Genomic DNA, 22,250 nt, shown 5'->3' with positions numbered 1-22,250 from the left:
TTTACTTGTAGCTGCCAGGACCTTTGCCATAGGGAGAAAAAGAAAGAGGAGGGAGGGAGGGAGGGAGGGAGGGAAGGAAGGAAGGAAGGAAGGAAGGAAGGAAGGAAGGAAGGAAGGAAGGAAGGAAGGAAGGAAGGAAGGAAAACACCACAAAGAGAGCCATGGGAACATCGTGATTTAGGCCCCTCTCAGAGCCCTTTACTCTTTTATGGTTTTTGCACTACAAATAAGATATGTCCAGTGTGCATAGGGATTCGTTCAAGGTTTTTTCAAACTATAGTCTGGCTGCCCAACAGTCTGAGGGACCATGAAGTGGCCCTCTGCTTAAAATGTTTGAGGACCCCTGATTTAGATGAAAGCATAGTTCAAAAAAAGATCACCAAGATCAATTTGTTTAGAAGACTTAAGTTATCAGGCAATGTTCTGTTGTGATTCTAATTCTCATAATATTTTTATATCAACATCTTTCAGGTTGTAGGAGGCCTAGATATCCACAAAAAGATGGTGGTAGACGTGTGACTCTTTAGGACACCACCCAACACTTTTGCTTTCTTCTCCATCTTTGAAGATCTGCTCAAGACGTCCAGCAACGCTCTCTGTGTATTTAAATGGAAGTATTTTTCTCTGTGAAGCCACATTTTCCAACATGAGCCTCATGAAGCCAACTAAGTGTTATTGAACTTTTATTCTCTCAATAACTCAAGTGTAGCACTTTAAAGTCTGAAGGACAGCAAGATGGGAAGAGCATATCAGTGTGGTGGAGAAAGGGAAGGGGGTTGGCTTTTTAATTTATTTTTCTCATCTTTTATAACAAGAAAATATCTATCTATATATATATGTGTGTATTTATATATAGATATATATGTAGCTTTCTATATGTAGTAGTTAGGTGGGCTTTAATTTAATATACTTGATTCAGAAACAAACTAGAGTACAAAGTGCCAAGCAGAACATTTAACAGTTCAATATATGGATATACATCTTTACTTTTATGTCACACAGTTTTATATATATATAGTAGAAAAATGTAAAGTTTTAAATGGTTGTTAGGTCAACTCTTTCCTTTTTCCTGTGATTATTTCAGATATTTATATATTGACTGGCTGAGATAGCACTGCTTCCTGTTAATTTACCTTAATTACATTTTTGTAAGGCAGGAAACTTCAGTTTGTTTATATATACCTGTTGATATATTACCAGACTGCATCTTTGCTTGATAGCTTTCAGTACAATTCTACTTAGTAGTATGAGAAAATGTAATTTAATATTCATGCCAAGAACTAGTCCTTGTGTGCAAATAGGGTTTACCTATGGACATGTCATCATTTCACTTACTAACTGGATGCAGTTGCACATAGTATATCCTTAGTAATCATTAGCTGTGCTCTGTTAAGTATACATAAAACAGTTGAAAGCATTTGCATTTGTTTCCTCATCACTTAGCTGAATTAAGAAGTTAGGATTAACAAGATAATTGCATAGAATTCCCTTTGCATAGTGAGACAGTAAAATTTACCTTGCCATGACATGACATTTCAAGCATATAATTTCCCATACGCATTTAATGTAGTAGTACAAGTTGCATAGAAAAACTGGTAATATTTTATATATGTGTATATAGGATTATTATGGGGAAAACATTTAGCCTATGCCATAGGAAAGGAGGAAAGCTTCATTACATTATCTAAATTTATACCTCTTGTTTTTTCTCCAGTTCTTCATGGAGATTTTTTTTTCTAGATTTGTCCATATCATGATTTGTAATGGATAGTAACTTGATATGTGTGATATAAAAGTAGCGAGCCATGTTATACAACTTGATATCATCCTTTTGCTTTTTCTGCAATGGTACTGATTGGCTAGAAGGAAAAACAAAACGAAACCAACATTAGATTTTTAGCGTAGTACACCCTTTCCTGTATAGCAGTTTTTTCTATTTTAAAAGGTTTTATAATCAGCGATGGAGAGGGCAGGTGGTGTAATCCGTGGCCTGCCTGCCATAGCTGTTCCTTCAGCTGAGTGCTGCACATCATGGGCTCTGTCTGTGAGAGAGAAATCCAGGTGCTTGGTGTCCTTGCATGACATGAAGTTTTGCATGTAGATCGATTTGAAATGTTCCTCTTGTTTACATGATTTGCATAATTTTTAAAACAAAGATAATGTTGCCAAACTTTGGTAAATGTTCAAACAGAATCTCCACTACATGTAACTTTCTTCCTCTGGATCAGTACGTGGCTTGTAATCCCAGCCAGAGATTGTATCTGTTCCAGTGTCAACTGCCATGTGCTCTGCTTCAAGGGGGAACTAGTCTTTTGTGAATTTTTTTTGTACATAAGTATTTGTTACAAACATTTTAGCAAATGCTTTCAATTTCTTAATTGCTTGTGCATATCCTGGCTGGCGTTATAGAAAATAGTGCTAACATTACTTTCTTATCGGGGATGAGCCTTTTTTTCTTTCTTTTTTTTTAGTTTGTGTGTGGAAATGGGTTATGTTGAATGTTTAGATTTTCCTCTGCATGCTACATTATACAATGTTGGAACTATAGGAACCTTCATAATGTATGAATAAAAAATAAAATATTTGAACTTTACCAGTCTACTGTATTAAGTTACCAAAGAACAAGTAAGGAGTCTTAAAACTGAATTTTGCCTCTTGAATTTCCGTTAAAATAGAGTTGATGCTATCATACATTACTGATGCAGCAGTACTTGCTCTATTTCTGTCTGACATCCATTCAGCTACAACACTTTCACATCCATGATAGTAATGCCTTCCAAATCTACGTTTTGTTCAAAACAATTCAAACATATTTGCAAGGCATTGGGGAAAAAACATTAGTAACCCCACATTGTAATTAATTACTTTATAGACAGGGGCGGCTCAACCCATTACGCAAAGTAAGCATTTGCAGTATAGTTGATTTTGCCCAGGGGCGCTCTTGGGGGAAAATAGACCTTGACATATGCGAGTTGTAGTTGTTGTTGTTGTTCATTCGTTCAGTCGTCTCCGACTCTTCGTGACCTCATGGACCAGCCCACGCCAGAGCTCCCTGTCGGCCATCACCACCCCCAGCTCCTTCAAGGTCAGTCCAGTCACTTCAAGGATCCAGTCACATCCATCCATCTTGCCCTTGGTCGGCCCCTCTTCCTTTTGCCTTCCACTTTCCCCGGCATAATTGTCTTCTCTAGGCTGAGTTGTAGTTACCGGGATGTATAGTTCACCTAAAATCAAAGAGCATTCTGAACTCCACCAATGATGGAATTGAACCAAATATGGCACACACAACTCCCATGGCGAACAGAAAATATATATCAGTGATTGGTTGGGGGGGGGGGGGGCGCCAAAATACTGTTTTCTTACCATTGAAACTTACCTAGGGCCGCCTCTGTTTATAGATGAAGTGGGACTAAGCAAGCCATGGTATTTTAGCTAAAGGTTTGTGTAGATTCAAGATATAGATTTGGCTTAAATATGACTGAACTAGTCAAAATTGTAGCAGCCAGATGATGTTGCAGATGATCATAATCCAGAATATATATATTTTTGAAATGGATCCAATTTATTTGTGCCGTTTACAGTATTAACTTGGAAAGTCCCTTCGAGTGAGAAGACTTATTCCCATCACTAGTTTAACTTCGCTCTATTCCAGTGGTTCTCAACCTGGGGTCCCCAGATGTTTTTGGACTTCCAACGCCTAACGGATTTCTGGGAGTTGTAGGCCAAAACACCCGGGGACCCACAGGTTGAGAACCACTGCTCTGTTCTGTAGTGCAATGGTTCTCAACCTTTGGGTCCCCAGGTGTTTTGGCCTACAACTCCCAGAAATCCCAGCCAGTTTACCAGCTGTTGGGATTTCTGGGAGTTGAAGGCCAAAACACCTGGGGACCCACAGGTTGAGAACCACTGCTCTATTCTGTAGTGCAGTGGTTCTCAACCTTTGGGTCCCCAGGTGTTTTGGCCTACAACTCCCAGGAATTCCAACCAATTTACCTGCTGTTGGGATTTCTGGGAGTTGAAGGCTAAAACATCTGGGGATCCAAATCCACTACTACTGTAGTGGATTTGGGGAGCATATGAAGAGCTGCTGAAAAATGGCATGCATCAGATATAAAAACAAGTATCCTTACGTCTGATCTTGTTTCTTTCTTCTTGGCAGTTTGTTTATAATAAGATGTTGAGGGATGAATATCTTTATTGTAACCGCCGTCCCAAACATTAGTATTATTTAATGTGCGTACTTTATTTATTGCAGTCATCCACTGCCCATTATGTTGATAGTAAATTCAGATCGCCCTTACTAAAACCAGTTCCAAGAAAAGGAAATTTGCTCTATTGAAGAACTCTAGGACAGTGGTTCTCAACCTTGGATCCCCATATGTTTTTGGCCTACAATTTCCAGAAATCCCAGCCAGTTTACCAGCTGTTTGGATTTCTGAGAATTGTAGGCCAAAAATATCTGGGGACCCCAGGTTGAGAACCACTGCTCCTAGGACAAAGCAAACAACATAAAACACTGGAGGACTTTCTTTTACAAGGGAATGATAGTCATGTAATGAAGTGTTCTTCATTTATCCAGTTGTGATTCCTCACTAGTCCTTACTCTCTTTCCATTTAGCATTAAAGTGTACTCTCTTGTTCAAATGTATAAATCTCCTAAATTTCAACATAAAGAGTTGCCATTAGCCAGTTAGTGTAACTTGTGAAAGTGTGAAGTTCATTTTTCTGTATGTTTTTCTTCTGCTCCCTGAGCCCATCTCCCTTTCCTGTAAACTACTCTTTAAATTTGGGAGAATGTTGACAAAGTTTAACCATTTTTGCCATCTTTATTAGCCCTTATAAATGTGTTCTAGTGGGTCAGTTTAGTTTCCTATCCACCTTTGTTTCAGTATGTTCAGGGACTGAGATAAACCTTGCAAAAGATGACCAGTAGGTGGTAGTTCTTGTAACCAGACTTTCAGCTTTTTCATCTACTGCTTTTCATTGGTGATGGCTTCTTCAAGTCTTCCGTTTTTCTCAACTCCAAAGACTTTTTTTTTGGTCGTGTCGGGAGAAATGCAGCGTAATAATTTTTTTTTCATGTCAGGAGAAACTTGAGAAACTGCAAGTTACTTCTGGCGTGAGAGAATTGGCCGTCTGCAAGGACGTTGCCCAGGGGACGCCCAGATGATTTGATGTTTTTATCATCCTTGTGGGAGGCTTCTCTCATGTCCCTGCATGAGGAGCTGGAATTGAAAGAGGGAGCTCATCTGCCTCTCCCCAGATTCGAACCTGCGACCTGTCTGTCTTCAGTCCTCCAATGGCTAAGAAGCATTGGTGTTGTGTTCTCCCCATCCAACAGTTCAAAAACAAAAAAACCCTACTTGCTTGCTGGATCGGGTTGGCTTACCCTTATTGCACATGTGTCAAGGTCCAGCCTATCTTATCATTTTGCAAAGGCAATGCCCAATTGGCCAAGGTGTCAGCTTGTCCAATGCAAATGAGCCCCCCCCCCCCCAAGCATTAGACCACATTTGTGAGAATCAAGGACTGCAAGCTGAATTCAGCCCAATTGAGATACAGCAACATCTGGAAGCCTGCAGTTTGTTGTTTAGACAAATGAAACTTGGATTTAGATACAAAGCTTGTGGATACGCCTGACTTTAAAGCATCCTTTAACCCTTCCCCAATCTCGGAGCCACAAGTCCCACTGCCCCCAGTCTGAATGGCAAATAATCAAAAGCAATGGGAGTCACTGTTTAGTAACTCTCAGCATTATGTCCTCTAAATGCACTTTACTACTGCCTTAGGATTGACTTCACGCCCTCATTCTCTCTAAAAATCCTATCCCAATTATACCCTACCTGGTTCACTGTGAAGATGGAGATGTAGACAACTTATGTAGCTTTCTGTTTGAGGAGACATCATTCTTCAGAGGTGGGTTTCCAGGACTAAAGGTATTTGTCCTGCACTACTGAACAAGCTGCTTAAGGAATAGCACTCTTCCTCTGGGAGCCACTGTGATGTACACATAACCTTCCTATACAAAGTAATCAAAATATGTTTAACATTTGAAACTAGTCTATATAAATAAAAAAGTAATGTTTGTTTGTGGGATTAACGTAACTCAAAAACCACTGGAAGAATTGACACCAAATTTGGACACAAGACACCTAACAACCCAATGTATGTCCTTCACTCAAAAAAAATGATTTTGTCATTTGGGAGTTGTAGTTGCTTGGATTTATAGTTCACCTACAATCAAAGAGCATTCTGAACCCCACCAACGATGGAACTGAACCAAACTTGGCACACAGTTCTCCCATGACCAACAGAAAATACTGGAAGGGTTTGGTGGGCAGTGTCCTTTGGTTTTGGAGTTGTAGTTCACCTACATCCAAAAATGACTGTGGACTCAAACAATGATGGATCTGGACTAAACTCTAAACAAATACTCAATATGCCCAAATGTGAACACTGGTGGAGTTTGGGGAAAATAGAATCTTGACATTTGGGAGTTGTAGTTGCTGGGATTTATAGTTCACCTACAATCACAGAGCATTCTGAACCCCACCAACGAGGGAAATGTTCCAAACTTCCCACACAGAACCCCCCATATGGGCCACAGCAACATGTGGCAGGGGACGGCTAGTGTTAAATAGATTTGGTTCCAACCACCTTTTATTACACATCAGTTCTTATAAACAGTCAGAAAGTGGGCCTCCTTGAGAATGCTGTTGCAGCAATCTCTACACCACTCATGTTGGAGTTGAGAACTGCCACCTGTTTATTCTTGAGAGTCTGCTTCTGTGTAAAAGTCATGTTGAAAATCTTGGATGCTTCAGATCCTCGGTATTAAAACCTTTCTGCTGCTCTGCTGGCTACTGCTCTTACATTTCCATAAACCTTTGATGGAGGACTTCCTGTAGAAGAAAACAAAGCATATGGACTGTTCTGTACAGAATTCCACTTTCTTAGTAGGACTACTAATCATCTTGTTAGGAATGGATGAAAGGCAAGAGATGCATGCACAAAAAGCTGAGGCAGTAATAGTTAGAGTTGTTAGCAAAACAGCGTGTTTTCAGCATATTTCAATGCATGTTACCTTACATTAGTTTGCATGCAGGCAAATGAAAATGACTAATGTGGTTGCTATGCCGTTCCATAGTTTTACTTAAAAAATTGAATGCTTCAGGCTTTTGTTCCGCATGAGATGCTGGTTAATGAAGCAGTGCTTAACCTCAAATGCAAAAAAGTCTAGAACTTCAATTATTTGCCCAAATTCAAAACATCAAAGAAAAGCTAGTACCCAATGACATCCTTGTGCATCCCCCCCCCCCCCCAACTGAACATAGTCCCAGAGGACTGGGAAATGTTGAAGCAGCATAGAAATGTACTGAAAATCCTAGTGCAGCAAATTTATGCATGACATTAGTTCAGACTAGCTCTCACATAAAAACTAAATAGTTTTCTGAATCATAACAAAAAATAATGTCTCATGGAGACCAGCATTCTGTTCCCATATTGGACATGCATGAAATGACACCACACATTACTCATATTCCCTGAGTGGCACTAAGAGAAATACTCTCGAACTGGAGATTATGCAGAGTCATCAACTAGTAGCCATGACAGTCTTCACTTCTTCTGAGGTAGAAGAGGAAAATTGTGACCGCAGATCAAGCCATGAACCATGCCATTCTCTAGCGACTGAACTGCCGTTCCGAGCAGCCCAATCCAATATAAGCACAATTCCCACTGCTGCTCTAAGTGCTCCTTCACCACTGGCTGTGCCAGGAATGGTAGACTTAGAGCCTTGGAGTGTCATTTCAAAATCTTATTGGCCTTCCTCGTTGAAGTTTGGAATGTCAACATAGGAAATGAAAAGCATCTTCATCCATTCCAGAATGACAGCAAGTGCTTAAAAAGTACATTTTGCTGTTGCACGGTGTTTTGAATTATGGGACTCTCCCAATTGGGTTGTTGTAGGTTTTTTCGGGCTATATGGCCATGTTCTAGAGGCATTTTTTCCTGACATTTCGCCTGCATCTATGGGAAGCATCCTAGGAAAATGGGTTTATATATCTGTGGGTGAGACAAAGGACTTTTGTCTGCTGGAGGTAGGTGTGAATGTTTCAACTGATCACCTTGATTAGCATTTGATGGCCTGGCATGAAACCATGGAAATGAACAAAACCTGGCTACCAGTATTAAAAAACTCTAAAATTACAACAGCAAAACAACAGAGGAAAAACAATCAGAGACATCTAATCTCCTCTCAACAAAAGATTGCCCCAGGCACTACCAGGCTATCAAATGCTAATCAAGGTGGTCAGTTGAAACATTCACACCTAGCTCCAGCAGACTTGTCCCACCCTGGTCATTCCACAGATATATAAACCCATTTTCCTAGTTCCAACAGACCTCACTACCTCTGAGGATGCTTGCCATAGATGCAGGTGAAATGTCAGGAGAGAATGGCTCTAGAGCATGGCCATATAGCCTGAAAAAACCTACAACAACCCAGTGATTCCGGCCATGAAAGCCTTCGACAATACATTACTCTCCCAATTGTTGGATTGTGACTTTAAATTTGTCACTTCTGGCTTAAAAGGGCTGAATGCTGTAGCACAACATAGAGAGCTGCATGACTTCCACCCCCTACTGTCCAGTATCCATTTTGTAGAAGCGTATGTTTTTTCCTACTATAATGACGATAATGATGATGCGAGTTACGCCTACTTTCCCAAATACTTTTTCCCCATACTATGGGGGAAAAGAAATGGGTAATGCAAGAAGTCGGATAAAGTAAGAAAAAAGGAAGGAATGCCAAAGGAGGGGAAAGGAAAGACTAGTGGAGAGATGAATGAAGAGAAATGGAGAGTGGGGATTACAAACCAAGACTGGTGGAGAGAGTAAACAAAGAGAAATGGGTGAATGGGGTGAACAGATAAGACATACACAGACATAGGACAAACAGGGGGACCTGTACATCAGTTATTGGAGGGGGGTTTAATTTATTATTCCCTTTGGTTAAAAAAATGCTTACCTAAAATAAGATTGCAAATTGCTGTTCGTGCCATTTTGATATTCTGGAAAGACCCTAAAATATGAACTTTCCTGTAAAAAAAAAAGTGGTGTTATTTCAGAACATCTGTCCAACACTTCAGGACATTCCTCTTTTACGGGCTCCCAACATTTGTTCAATATTTGGGTAGGAGAGAAGCAGCACCTGGCTGAACCTTGTCCACTAAACGGCTTACCTCTCTCATGGCACTCAAGCATCCCCATCTACTTCATTTCAGATCCACTTTGCTGCACTGCATGGTAATACCAGCACCATCTGCCAGAGCACATTTTGTGGCTCTAAGAATCCATCTTAATTTGGACTAATCCATTCTTCACTTATCTCTTCACCTGCTACTGTGTAACACATAACACTCCCACTACAGAGCTAAAATACAGCTGTCTGCCTTTCTAACCATCTTGTCACTGCAAGCAATTCGGAATAATTTCTGCAATTTTGTAATCACTAGAATAGACCAGGACAGCTACTGACTTCATCTACTAACTAATAATGCATGGATAGCCCCCTCCTCCCCAGTGCCCGTCATTCACAGGTTTAAAATGGATGATATCTTGCAATACCCTCAATATTTCTCGTGATCAAGCAAGGCCACAACATTCTAGTCACAACACACACAAAGCCAAAATATTCTGAAAGGGTAACATTTCATTCTCATCAGACTTAACTGAGCATGTAAGATAATACGCTGAAAAAGTCTAGGCAATAAATCTATATAAATAAAAATGTAATGTCCGTTTGTGGTATTCACAGCACTCAAAAACCAGTGGGCCAATTGACACCAAATTTGGACAGCATACAACTAACAACCCAATGTATGTCCTTCACTCAAAAAAAATGATTTTGTCATTTGGGAGTTGTAGTTGCTAGGATTTATAGTTCACCTACAATCAAAGAGCATTCTGAACTCCACTAATTATGACACTGAACCAAACTTGGCACACAGTTCTCCCATGACCAACATAAAACACTAGAAGGGTTTGGTGGGCATTGACTTTGAGTTTGGGAGTTGTAGTTCACCTACATCCAGAGACCATTGGGGACTCAAAACAGTGATGGATCTGGACCAAACTCTACACAAATACTCAATATGCCCAAATGCAAACACTGGAAAATATAATCTTGACATTTGGGAGTTGCAGTTGCAGGGATTTATAGTTCACCTAGAATCACAGAGCATTCTGAACCCCACCAATGATAGAATTGGGCCAAACCTCCCACACAGAACCCCCATGACTACCAGAGTGGGCCACAGCAACGCATGGCAGGGGATGGCTACTCTTATCTATATAAATAAAAATGTAATGTTCGTTTTTGGGATTAACAGAACTCAAAAACCAGTGGGCCAATTGACACCAAATTTGGACACAATACACCTAACAGGCCAACGAGTGTCCATCACTCATAAAAAATTTGAAAAACACAGCAGAAGAGACTTAAAAAGCCAAAAAACAAAAAAACCATTACAACACATGCGCAAAACCACACATATACACAAACACACATATATACACACACATACACAGACTGGGCCACAGCAACACTTGGCAGGGGGCAGCTAGTATATACACTAAATTTGGGAGCATATTACAATAAAGGACATGTGCAGTGGGTTTACTCAATATATCTGCACTTGTTTAAACCATCTAGAACCCGTGCCAAGGCCCATGGGCTGAATCCAATCCACTTTGTCCTTTTACAGGACTACAACTCCTGTATTCCTCATCATTAGACATCATGACTAGAGTTCATGGGAGTTTGAGATACAGGAGAACCTGGAAGGCTGCAGTTTGTTCTATTCAACCAGGATAGTGGGTTTGGATGTAGATACAAAGCTTGTGGATATGATGTCTAACTTTAAAATGTCCTGTAACCTTTCCTCCGCTTCAGAGCCACAAATGCAGTTGGGTTGCAACTGCCATAATCCCAAATCCATGTGGCGGATCATCAAAAGTGATGAAATTTTGTTGTTCAGTAGCATCTAGGGACCCAAACTTGACAAAAACTAAAAGAACCAACAATTATGTTCAAAAATTACAGGTGGCCCTCTGTATCTATGGATTCACCGGCCCTTTGATGGCAAAAATATGACTGAAGTGGCCCTCGATGAAAGTGAGTGTGACACTCCTCATCTAGAAAGTAAATTTTCCATCTGATTCTATGTAAGTTTCCTATAATCTTACAAAAGATCTACTAAAAGCCAAACATTCCTTTTTTTAAAATCCTTTAAAAAAACCAAAAACAATCCACCCTATGAGGAGCGGATTAAGGAGCTGGGCATGTTTAGCCTGAAGAAGAGAAGGCTGAGAGGACATATGATAGCCATGTATAAATATGTGAGAGGAAGCCACAGGGAGGAGGGCGCAAGCTTGTTTTCTGCTTCCCTGGAGACTAGGACGCGAAACAATGGCTTCAAACTACAAGAAAGGAGATTCCATCTGAACATGAGGAAGAACTTCCTGACTGAGAGCCATTCAGCAGTGGAACTCTCTGCCCCGGAGTGTGGTGGAGGCTCCTTCTTTGGAAGTTTTTAAACAGAGGCTGGATGGCCATCTGTCAGGGGTGATTTGAATGCAATATTCCTGCTTCTTGGCAGGGGGTTGGACTGGATGGCCCATGAGGTCTCTTCCAACTCTTTGATTCTATATATACATATAAACAAGAGAAATGCAGCATACAACCATATACTTAAAATAGGAAGGAGATATGGTCTTAGAAGACACACCTGGTGCTATTTTTTTTACAATATAAAAATGAAGTGACACAACCCGTTGAAAAAATAACTGAAAAATAACTTTTTAAAACCCCCAAATAAAAAATCACTGAAAATTACAATAAATTTTAGAAAGATGGCTTTCACTGAGTTAGGTTCGAAATTCATACCAAAGGAAAGAGTAATACTTACGAATCTGCAAGAACTATCCGTGTTCTTGTTACGTTTTCAATAGTGAATTTTGTTTTTCCACCTTTCCCAGCAATTCTTCCTATTGCTCTAGAAAGATGATCTCCTTTTAAAGGTTTCACTGAAAGGAAAGAAAGGGTTTAAGGCAACATATCTATTTTCACCCTGTCCCCAAACAGGTTTCATCTATGGCCCAAGCAAATTATCCATAAGAAGGATGGGCAAAGTGTGAACCCTCTATTACAGTGGTTCTCAAGCTGTGTGTCCCCAGGTGTTTTGGCCTACAACTCCCAGAAATCCCAGCCAGTTTACCAGTGGTTAGGATTTCTGGGAGTTGAAGGTCAAAATATCTGGGGACCCACAGGTTGAGAACCACTGCTCTAGAAAGTGGACTTCAACTTTCATTGGCGCTAGCTAAATGAGCCTACGGTGGGGAATGCAGGCCACCATCTGAAAGGAGATACTATGCCCACCCATGGTCTAGGAGCACCCCATCATACACAACTACTAAAACTGATTGTAAAGCTAGTTAATTTCTTCCATGGTAAGTCATTGAAACCAAGAAAAAAATAGAGCAATATCCAACTTAAATAGGAGTTACTATAAATGTCAATGTGGAGATGCAGTCTCAGAGATTTACTTGTTCAGATAAAAAGTATGCAAATAAATCTTAACCAGGAATACCCAACTCACTTAATTTATATACCGTCTTCCTCCCGAAACTGAGACAAAAAGTAGCTCACAACAAAATTTATTTCAGAAAAATGTACAAAAAAATAAATAAAATGCAAATTCAAAGGAGAACAGATAGAGGAGCATCCACTCTTCTATAGCTAACTGAATTCCATGTTCTGGGGCTAGCAACAGAGAAAAATAATCTTGCACCTTTACATTCAGAAAGTAGCAATTTAGTAAGTTTTCCCCTCACGTGACAGCTGATAGGAAATGACATCCAGAAGGATTCAAACACGTAGGATGCATTTTGGTATGAACTAATCCAAACCCAGGAGGAGTTTCCTGTTCATGCTTTCCCTGAATATGTGACAAGTATCAACCAATGAATGGAGAAAAGCCAGATTGTGTGCTGAGAAAAAATGGCTGCACCTTGCCAAGATAAATTGTGATTGACAGACATAATATGAAAATGGAGGAGCAATAAACCCTGCAAAATACCCTGAGAAGCACTTAATTACCCGTTGGGTTGTTCTCTACTTTTGGTTTAAAACCCTCCTACTAGATACATCCTCTGTTCATGTCCAGCATTTATTTTTAAAGTTTTAACTACTGCATCTGGCTCAGCCATAGGTTTTTAAAATCTTGTGTGTTATTGTCTACTTATGAGTTATATTAACTGTATTGTTTATTGCTTGTTGTTTTTGATGTGTTGCTGGGCTCCTTGGAGGGCAATTCTGTGTAATTGCCCTCCAAGGGCAATTGTAAGCCGCTCCGAGTCTCTTGGGGAGATGGTGGAAGGGTATAAATAAAGATTATTATTATTATTATTATTATTATTATTATTATTTATATACTCAATACTCTCTGCGGAACCCTTTTGTCTAGATTGTAATAAACAAAAAAAGCACTCTAGCTCCCAATTTAATAATGTTAAACTCCAACTTTCATAAACAAAATAGCATTTAACACCTTGCAATGTTTTTCACTTTTGAGATTGCCAAGGCCCCAATAAGTAAGAGGGAAATCTGACACAAGTTAAATGGCTATTGGTGCTTAAAAATGGGGTGATCAAATTGGAGGTAAAACTAGGGAATGGGGGAAATCCAAAGGGCTGAACAGAATTGCCCTCCAAGGAGCGAACTGTGGTCTGCAAGCTACAAGATCCCCACCTCTGGTTTAAAAGATGGCTGCAAGCTTTAATTTGGACATGAGTCAGCTGAGGTTTCAACTGACTAACCAAGGAGATTTAACATTAATTCATTAATTCTAAAAGAATTAAATAATTCTACAAAAATGTAAACAATTTCTAACAAGAGTACATTTATTCTAAGCCAAATCTGCTTCTAGGCTGTTTGAAAAGGAAAGGGCAAAGACTAACTTTTTTCTTTCAACACTGTGCAACAGATTTTGTTTATGACGAATTTCTATGTGTCCTTCAGTATCTGCAAATGTTTTGATACTACCAAATCCTAATGACGAAATGCTCACCATCTGTTACTTCAAAGGATTCTAGGAAAAGGTCGTCTAATCTGATCAGGGCGAGAGCATCCTAGGAGAAAGTGGCAGACGTTAACAGCTTTGCCTCGAGAACAATAATACACGGATTTGACAAAAGGATAGCAATCAAGTGGCTTTTCAAAACACAGGTTCCAGAACATGCAGGTTAAGTTAGTTTAGCATGGAAATCAGATAACAAATGCTACTCTCTAAATACCAATGAGGTTTTTTGGACTGCAGAGGAAAGTTGTGTTTAATGGAATTATTAAAACCCAAGCAGGGCTTTTCATAAAGCTTAAGAGAATGATTCATATGTTGATCATTCTTGCATTACCATCCAAATCTTTTGACTTTACTGTTAATATAAGGCATTATTTGCATTTTCAGTTTCCTTTTCTCATAAGTATGTCTATGATAATCCATCAACTGAAGCAACATATCAAGTTGGCCCAGAAAAACTAGTGCCACATAAAAGTTTAAGGTGCCACAATTTGATGTTGTCGTTTCATTTCTCTAAATTAACTAAATACTGAATTGTAACTATTTTTTAAAATACCATCTCAGTGCTCTAATTCTTATGGCTCTTACGGTTCAAAGCAAACACTCCTCCCATTCACATTTGCGTACTCTGTTCTGTATTTTATACAAACGTTTTAATATGTCTTTTATAAAAAAAACATTTTAATATGTGTATTTTATAGAATCTTTAGAAAGATTACAAGATTTAACTATGTTGTAATTCACCTTGAGCCACAAGGAGAGGTGGGTAAGAATAATAATAATAATTATTATTATTATTATTATTATTATTATTATTATTATTATTATTATTGTGTTGTCCAAGTCTTTCATGGCTGAAATCATGAGGTCACTGTGAGTTTTCCGGGCTGTATGGCCATGTTCCAGAAACATTATTTACTGATGTTTCACCTGCATCTATGGCACACAACCTGAGGATGCCTGCCATAGATTTGGGTGAAACGTCAGGAGATAATGCTTCTGGAACATGGCCATACAGCCCAGAAAACTCACAACAACCTATTATTATTCATAAGCTGAACACTCTCAAAAAATTAATTGAACCAAATGCCTCCTATAATTAGTGAGGCTATCCTCCAGTAATTGTAATAGTAACTGTAAGGTAGTTACACTTCAAATAGTTAAACTACAAATGTAAAGGAACATAGCTATGTGTTCATTACTGAAAAAAGGAACTCATTTCAGAGTTTATCAACTAGATGTTACAAATTAAAACTGTATTAGGTGTGTATACAAGTCACACATTAACTTATGGCAACTGCATGAACTTCATAGGGTTTTCTTGAGCCAGGAATATTCACAGGTCGTTTCCCATTGTCTTCCTCTGAAATATGGTCTACAGAACCTGGTAAAGTCACTCTGATAACTAGAACTCTCAAGCATCCCTCTCGTAAACAAAAAATTGAAAAAATAATACGACACACTCAAAGTTGTTTATATAAAAAAGTAAAATTGTAACATTAAATTAGGTTTGTCCTTATTTGCTTTTACCTATTGTATTTCTATATTAGGATCAAATCAATACAGTGTTTGTAGTATGGGTGTAGTATCAGTTGGCTCTATTTTAATATTAACTCTTAAAAACCAGAACCTACATTTATCTGGCATCTAACAATATCCGTGGGCACCAATCAACTGAGTCTGCTATATTTGTTGACCATCTCCCATCCAAATCTTAACTAGGGCAGATCCTATTTAGCTTCTAAGATCAGATGGGACCAGGTGCCTTTATGATAGGGTAAGTTAATGTTGGTTAAAACTGTTCTTCATTTAAAAATGTATTGATCTTTCATTTTTTGGTGGGGCTACAAATAGGATAGGTGCAATGTGAATAAGAATATATTCATGTTATTTTCAAACTAGTCCAGCCTGAGGGACTGTGAACTGGCTCTCTGTTTGAAATGTTTGAGGAACCCCGCTTAGTCCTAGCTACTTCCAAACTCTAGTGATGTTTCAAAATAATCCAATGCCAATTCCACCTGATAATATTCAATCTGACAGCACTGAATTTCATTATTGTGCCATCACAGTCGTGATGCTCAGACACTGTAAGGGACTGGAGTTTCTGCATCAGCAGGAACTTGGATTTTTTAGGGAAAACATTCTCATGTACAAGAGGTTTTCCTTTCCAGAGCCATTATTTACCAAAGGAAGAGGATGGGGCCTTAACATTTCCTTTCTTACATGCTAGTTTAATAAATTTCTGGGCACAGTTTTTTTGCTGGCTCAGTTTCACATAAAGAAGTAATTGATTGGAAACTCACCTCTACTTGAAATCCAAGTATAAAAGCTTTCACGAAATCAGCTGCTTTTGTTAATGCACTTATATCTTTGGTTTCTTTGCATGTCTAGAAAAATAAAGGAAGCTTTAGGAGTCGGCTTGCAAAGACTTAGAAGATTCACTTCAAAATACTAACAGATTGTGCAACCAGGTGCATACCTGCCTATCACAACTCTACATTCTTGCTCTGCCCTATTATCAACATTAACCCATTTGCTTTGTTCATTGTAAACTGCCATACTCATCGTCATTACTTGTACGTAAGCATACTATGACAATCTTTCTGTCAAATTTAATGTCTACATTTTACCTCTTAAATTTTATCAGTTCCTAGATCTGGTTTTTCACCTTCACAAAAACATTCTTCCTATGTATTACACAGAATTGACTGGCATGGGGATATCAGTCCTTTCATTCACAGTGCTTTCACTTTCCATGTCACCCAACTGAAATTGGTACAACTGTATTCCTAATTAGATGCACATAATACCTACCAACCCACATTTGTCATAGACCCATCTATTTGGGGTAATATATTGCTAGACTTTCATATTTTAGCTCTGAAGGGGTGTATGTGGTATCACACTGCCTACACGTATTGAAGTAAACACTTTGATGAAACTCATGATGGACTTTGTGTTGCTAACTGATTGATAGCAGTTAACTCCACCATCTAGTGCAGTGGTTCCTAACCTTTGGTCGTCCTGGTATTTTGGACTTCAACTCCCACAATTCATAACAGCTGGTAAGTCCAAAACTTGAGGAACAAGGCTGGGCACCACTGATCTAGTGGAACCAATGAACTTACAGAGTAAAATTTGTAGTGATTGTTTAAGGTAAGCCCTTCAAACATCTTATTCAGAACACATCAATGTGCATAAGTTTATCAACTGATCTCACAGCTTATTATGAATCAGTGGCAATTCAATTTGTGAAACAGCAAACTTGATAGTCAAGACATTAACATCATTTGGCCACAGATGGAAGACTGTATAACAGTAATTTCTTATATATAATGTTATTTTGAGATGGTTTTACACATCTGATTTTAAAGTAGATATAGCTGATTTTAGTGTTTGTGTATATTTAGTTATTTTATGTCCTGGCATGGAATGTTTGCAGTATATATGTTGTGTTCTGCCCTGAGTCCCCTTTGGGTTGAGAAGAGTGGAATATAATTTTGGGGGAAAGTATTTAGAGAAATAGAAGATATAATGAATATTAAAATAGAAAGAAGTCCTAGTATAGCTTTATTATCATTATATAATAATAAACAATCGAAAAAAGAGGATAAAGAAGCGATAACAAATTTATTAACAATAGCAAGACTGCTCATAGCAAGGAACTGGAAAAGAGAAATAAATATACAAATAGGGGAGTGGTATAAGGAAGTATGGAAATTGGCAATAAATGATAAGCTGACATGTATATTAAAAGTTAAAAGAGGTATATGGAAACAAAGTGATTTTGATAACGTATGGAGAAAATTTATTGAAAAAGGATTAAAAAATAAAGAAGGAAAGTTACCTCCATAAGAAGAATTGAAATTTTGGACAGATGACATGCAAAAGCTGTGGTTTGAGAGGGGGGAGGGGAGCACAATGGGGAGGGACAGAAATTATGTATAAGCAGAAAAATAACACTAGATGCCAAAAGCATGTTAGGTTGTATTGAATAATATGTATCTGCTGTAAAACAATGTATAACAAATGTATTAAACCATGATAGAATAATAAAACATTTTTTTTAAAAAGAAGGGTGGAATATAAATGTTTCAAACAAACAAATAAATAAGTCTGGAAATCTTAATAAGAAAATCAACCTGAAAAAGGTAGGTCACCTTATCCACAAGGCAGTGTTACCATCTTACCTTAATTATTAGTTAAAAGGGAGCAATTCCCCTCTCTGAACAGAGTGGCAAAAGACAAGGTCTTAGTATGCCCCAACTGAATCTAAACGAGGCACTGATCCTCTCTCCACCATGGCACCACTTCCAGCTTTTCTAAATATCTGGCTGGGAAAATGGTGGTGGCAATAGCCAGGGATGACATTAATACCTTCCCCTCTCTGCAAAATGACCTTCCACAGATCACATCAAAATCCATACTTTTGGCACCAAAACTGTCCTCGATTTATGAAGTCAACTTATATACAAGTATATACAGAGCAAGATTCATCTCAAACCAAAACTCTCAGATGGTGATTGCCACATGCCTCTCAGTTGCAATCAAACGTGTAAAATGTTTTAGTAAGATACCAGATCAAGGCAAGGCATCATATTCTGCATGTTGTGGCACTTATAAAATGATCTGTATATCAAACCTAACTTAATTATAATAGTATGCAGTTACTAGTCAGTTCTTTCTATTTATCTGGATTTTTCCCACTGCTGACTTTGGGAATTTTGATGACCACATGGAAGCTGGAATTGTACATGTCTGAAAGGAATGTGTAAATAATGGCTGAAGTGTGGAAAGGAAATGGATACACTGAAGCAACTTATTTCCTCATATCTACAACTACCACTTTTCGATTTCTGGAATTCTTAGCACTGCTTCTGACAGCAAAATCTCTATGTGGTTCAGATCCATTTCTGATGAATAACCAAGGAGGCTCACTCCTTTCACATACAATGGATCAAGTAACTCACCTTTATCTCTACGTTCCTTGTTTTTAAGTTAAACCTAATTTGAAGTAGCAAATGTTCTACAATCGGTGTAAAAATTTTCATCCAGTTCTCTTTCAAAGGTGTGTATCTGTGTGCTGGCACAGCAAGTTTCCTCATTTCATCTTTTCCACCCTAGATAAAAAAAAACAAAAAAACAATTCCTTTGCATTACAAAAATTATTGAACAAGCACAACAGTTTACCTTAACCGTTTGGATAAAACAAGAATAGGCCTACAAACAAGGAAATCAACTTTCCTCATAACTCTGTAGACCAAAAAAACCCACCTTACTTTTTAAGCTTGTCCTAGTAAAACAGTGCACTTATATCCAGGCACATATAGACCACATTTGCAACACAACACTTTGGCAGATGCACATTACATCTAGGAAATTCACCCAAAAACGATATAGAGGGTGTTGTCTGATCTGTTGACAGTAATAAATTTCACATTACATCAGAAAACTGGGCGACTTGGAAGGCACTGAACAGACTGCGCTCTGGCACCATGAGATGCAGAGCCAACCTTCAGAAATGGGGCTACAAAGTGGAATCCACAACATGCGAGTGTGGAGAAGAGCAAACCACTGACCCCCTGCTGCAATGCAACCTGAGCCCTGCCACATGTACAATGGAGGACCTCCTTGCGGCAACACCAGAGGCACTCCAAGTGGCCAGATACTGGTCAAAGGACATTTAATCAACTACCAAATCACAAATTTTGTATTTTGCCTGTTTGTTTGCTTTGTTCTGTTAGAAATGTAATATAATTGACTGGTTGCCCTGACACGACAAATAAAATAAAACTGCATGTATTGTTATTGCTTGTATTGTTGTATTGCGGGCTTGGCCTCATGTAAGCCGCACCGAGTCCCTTGGGGAGATGGTAGCGGGGTATAAATAAAGTTTTATTTATTTATTTACATCACTTATATCTCGCCCATATCAGCCTGCAGGCGACTCAGGGTGGTCTATATATCGGCACAATTCGATGCCATCAATACAATACAACAGCAAAAACACTTAAGTGCATTTAGACAAAAAAGACAAAAAGGCAGTGCAATAACAATTTTAAAAGAGCTATATCCTCTCATTCCAATCCTCATCCGTTTCATCGTCTTGGCCATTCCTGGGTCATTCTCCATCTCAAGCTTGACTATCTATTCCGGGGTTCCGAATGCTTGCTCGAAGAGCCAGGTTTTTACTCTCTTCCGAAAAGTCAGGATGGAGGGGGCTGATCTAATATCCCTAGGCAGGGAGTTCCACAGCCGAGGGGCCACCACAGAGAAGGCCCTGTCCCTTATTATTATTCTACCAATGCAAGTGTTTAGTCTTGTAGAAATCGATGGATTTCTTAGGAATGTGTGGTGAGATGTCTAACCTTCACTCCTTTCAAAATGCAAACAGCTTCATCACAGTGTTTTATATTTAAAAAGCAGGACAAGATGAGAATAAAATGGATCTCCCACCACCCCATCCAGCAATAGCTAATGGTGAGGAATGCTGGTAGTTTTAGTATAACAATATCTGGAGGGCTGCTCAATTTCCACGCAATGATACACAGCTACTATTAGGTTGCTGAGAGATTTTTGGTGCTTGGCCGCTGTGACGGTCTGGATGAGGGTGAACAAATTGAAATTGAATCCAGACAAGACAGAGGTACTCCTGGTCAGTCGCAAGGCCGAACAGGGCATAGGGTTACAGCCTGTGTTGGATGGGGTTACACTCAGGTTCGCAGGTTCGCAGCTTGGGTGTGACCCTGGACTCGTCGCTGAGCCTGGAACCCCAGGTTTCAGCGGTGACCAGGGGAGCATTTGCACAGCTAAAACTTGTGCACCAGCTGCGCCCGTACCTTGGGAAGTCTGACTTGGCCACGGTAGTCCATGCTGTGGTTACATCCCGTTTAGACTACTGCAACGCTCTCTACGTGGGGTTGCCTTTGAAGACAGCTCGGAAGCTCCAACTAGTCCAACGTCCGGCAGCCATTATTTTAACAGGAGCGGAGCGCAGGGAGCATACAACCCCCCTGTTGCGCCAACTCCACTGGCTACCAATCTGCTACTGGGCTGAATTCAAAGTGCTGGCGTTGGCCTTTAAAGCCCTAAACGGTTCCGGCCCAAGCTACCTATCCGACTGCATCTCTGCCTATGAACCCACCAGGACTTTGAGATCTTCCGGGGAGGCCCTGCTCTCGATCCCGCCGGCTTCTCAAGCACGGTTGGCAGGGACGAGAGATAGGGCCTTCTCGGTGGTGGCCCCTCGGCTGTGGAACGCCCTTCCTATGGACATTAGGCTGGCACCATCTCTCATGGCATTCCGAAAAAAGTTGAAGACCTGGATGTTTATGCAGGCGTTCGAGTAATCTAGTGCAATATTGGTAACTGAACATAGGAATGGAACAATGGACGACGAACCTGGACTACGCTTTGATGATGAGACGATTGGGCTGGTTACTGTAATAATTGTTAGTGTAATTGCTTGTTGTTTATTAAGTGGATAAGGTGTTAAGTGGTCAATTGTTATATGTGCATTGAATTATTGCTGTTTTTATTGTGTGTAAACCGCTGTGAGTCGCCTTCGGGCTTAGAACAGCGGTATATAAGCAAAGTAAATAAAATAAATAAATAGTATGGCCATGTTCCAGTAGCTTTCTCTCCTGATATTTTGCCTGCTTCTATGGCAAGGTTTGTTCAGAGGCAAGTGGGATGTGTGTGTCTATATCTATCTATCTAGTTTGAGGACCCCTGCTTTAGGAGTTCCTGAAATGCATGCTGAAATGTTCCTGCGCATGCGCTCCTCCCTCACCCCCCCTCTCCCTGAAGAGGCCTCACCCCGAGGGCTTCCCCGCGCAGAGGAGGAAAGTCGGGCCGCTTCACGGGCCGGGGTCCCTCGCTCGTGTCCATGGCGCCGCCCTCCCGTCGTCTCTTCCGCCTGCGGACGCTGCTGAAACCCTCTCCTCCATTTTCTCCTTCTCTGGGAGGTTGCGTCTCCATGGCAACGAGAGCCCCCTTCGCAGCACCCTCCATCCCGAAGCCCCTCCGCGTGCGCGAAGACGCCGACAGGAAAAGGCCGTCCTCGTGACGTCACCGCCGCTCAGCCGTCCCGCCCACCAACATCCGGGCCTC

The 22,250-nt window shown here is 39.8% G+C and overlaps 2 protein-coding genes across 2 annotated transcripts in view; one reads left to right on the top strand and one right to left on the bottom strand.

Moving 5' to 3' along the window:
- Positions 1-2,593, top strand: part of PPP3R1 (protein phosphatase 3 regulatory subunit B, alpha) — a 45,956-nt gene extending 43,363 nt beyond the window's left edge. The window contains exon 6 of the mRNA XM_060784223.2: positions 472-2,593. Within this exon, the coding sequence (XP_060640206.1) occupies positions 472-519 (48 nt within the window). The 3' untranslated portion in view covers positions 520-2,593. The remainder of the gene's footprint in view (positions 1-471) is intronic.
- Positions 2,594-6,642: 4,049 nt separating this feature from the next.
- Positions 6,643-22,221, bottom strand: PNO1 (partner of NOB1 homolog). Its single transcript, XM_060784212.2, has 7 exons — positions 21,957-22,221; positions 19,109-19,258; positions 16,442-16,525; positions 14,130-14,190; positions 11,970-12,087; positions 9,029-9,099; positions 6,643-6,902 (listed from the first exon to the last, which is right to left on the bottom strand). Exons 1-7 carry the CDS (start codon positions 22,149-22,151, stop codon positions 6,835-6,837), a joined length of 747 nt encoding a protein of 248 aa, XP_060640195.2. The 5' UTR covers positions 22,152-22,221; the 3' UTR covers positions 6,643-6,834.
- Positions 22,222-22,250: the final 29 nt, after the last annotated feature.

This window comes from Anolis sagrei, chromosome 1 (assembly GCF_037176765.1).
Source record: "Anolis sagrei isolate rAnoSag1 chromosome 1, rAnoSag1.mat, whole genome shotgun sequence".
Classification (NCBI taxonomy): Eukaryota; Metazoa; Chordata; class Lepidosauria; order Squamata; family Dactyloidae; genus Anolis; species Anolis sagrei.
This window is presented reverse-complemented; position numbering and strand designations above follow the sequence as displayed.

Excerpts from the sequence above, each read along its gene's own strand:
- PNO1 (XM_060784212.2), bottom strand. The coding sequence starts at position 22,151 with ATGGAGGGTGCTGCGAAGGGGGCTCTCGTTGCCATGGAGACGCAACCT. Across the intron at positions 19,259-21,956 it reads TGCGCGGGGAAGCCCTCGGG|GGTGGAAAAGATGAAATGAG; the intron begins GTGAGGCCTCTT and ends TTTTTTATCTAG. Across the intron at positions 12,088-14,129 it reads ATCCTTTGAAGTAACAGATG|TGAAACCTTTAAAAGGAGAT; the intron begins GTGAGCATTTCG and ends CTTTCCTTTCAG.